The sequence below is a fragment of the Condylura cristata genome, unplaced genomic scaffold (genome assembly GCF_000260355.1).
Source record: "Condylura cristata isolate star-nosed mole 26May11 unplaced genomic scaffold, ConCri1.0 scaffold00015, whole genome shotgun sequence".
Taxonomy (NCBI): domain Eukaryota; kingdom Metazoa; phylum Chordata; class Mammalia; order Eulipotyphla; family Talpidae; genus Condylura; species Condylura cristata.
The window spans coordinates 7,416,361-7,417,777 of NW_004567116.1; the positions used below are offsets into that span (position 1 = coordinate 7,416,361).

Here is a 1,417-nt window from a genome sequence, read left to right on the forward strand (position 1 = left end):
TCACCTTTTATCATCTGAGACCAACTTCTTGCTCCATAATTTCTTCATGGCATTTTTCACTTCTGCATTTCTCAGAGTGTAAATCAGAGGGTTGAGCAAAGGAGTTCCAAGTGTATAAAACACAGCTATCAACTTATCCATGGGGAAGGTGGTCGCAGGGCGTGTGTATATAAATATGCAAGGACCAAAGAACAAGATGACCACAATGATGTGGGAGATGCAGGTGGACAGGGCTTTTTTCCTTCCTTCAGCACTGTGGTTTCTCAGAGAATGCAAGATGATGACATAGGAAAACATCAGCATGACAAAACTCACTGTGCAGATGGCCCCACTGTTGGACACCAAGAGCAGGTTGACCAAATAGGTGTCCGCACAAGCAAGTTTCAACAAGGGCTGCAAGTCACAGAAGTAGTGATCAATCACATTGGGGCCACAGAAAGGTAAACTCAAGGTCAGAAAAATCTGAGTTAAAGAATGTACACAGGATCCCACCCAGGCCACAGTCACCAACACAGTACAAACACGTCGGTTCATGATAGTCATGTAGTGCAGGGGCTTACAGATGGCTACGTAGCGGTCAGCAGCCATGAGGATTAGGATGAAGATCTCCAGGCAACCAAAGAAATGAAATGTAAAGACTTGGATTATGCACTCATTGAAAGTGATAGTGCTACTTTTGAAAAGGTTGTCCACAATCATTCGAGGGGCTATCGTAAGAGAGAAACAGGTATCAGATAAAGACAAGTGAAAAAGAAAGAAGTACATAGGGCTGCCCAGTGCCCGGCTGGTCTTGATAGTCGCAATAATCAGAGAATTACCCAGCAATGTTCCCAGATAGAGTAACAAACAGGTGATAAATACTATTTTCTTTTTCACAGGATCCTGGGTCAACCCAAGCAGAATGAACTCAGTCACATTATGGTCTAGATACATGATTTCATGAATGATGAGAAATTTTAAGTATCGTTGAATAATCTGCAAAAGTAGAAAAATTAATTAATAGTGTGATGTGTGAATTGTGGGATATTTAAAAATGAATATTCTTTATAATGGACATTTTAGCAGTGACTTCTTAATAAATTATGTCCACACTTTGCTGTAATGACAACGACCACTTCATAGGTCATTATGTATCTCTTATCAGTTAGTCAATATTCTATTTTCTGAGATGCTCTTAAAATACAATTCCTTGTAACTTTTACATCATTCTGATTCATTTTTACAAAACAGTAAATTGAAAGTTGAGATATGACTTCATTTGAACTTCATTTTTTTCATATTCAATAAATGAGACCTATGCATGGTTTGCACGGTGTACGATTCCACATTGTAGATGCATTTCACTGCCCCTACAGCTCACGACATAAATGTAAAATCACACCACTCCAATCCCATAGAGTAAATCTTCTTCATCTAT

General features: G+C 39.1%; 1 protein-coding gene across 1 annotated transcript; it reads right to left on the reverse strand.

Annotated features, from left to right (window-relative positions):
• Positions 1–933, reverse strand: LOC101620853 (olfactory receptor 4C16-like). Its single transcript, XM_004682803.1, has one exon. It carries the CDS (start codon positions 931–933, stop codon positions 1–3), a length of 933 nt encoding a protein of 310 aa, XP_004682860.1.
• Positions 934–1,417: the final 484 nt, after the last annotated feature.

Coding starts and splice junctions, on each gene's coding strand:
- LOC101620853 (XM_004682803.1), bottom strand. CDS start 933: ATGTATCTAGACCATAATGTGACTGAGTTCATTCTGCTTGGGTTGACC.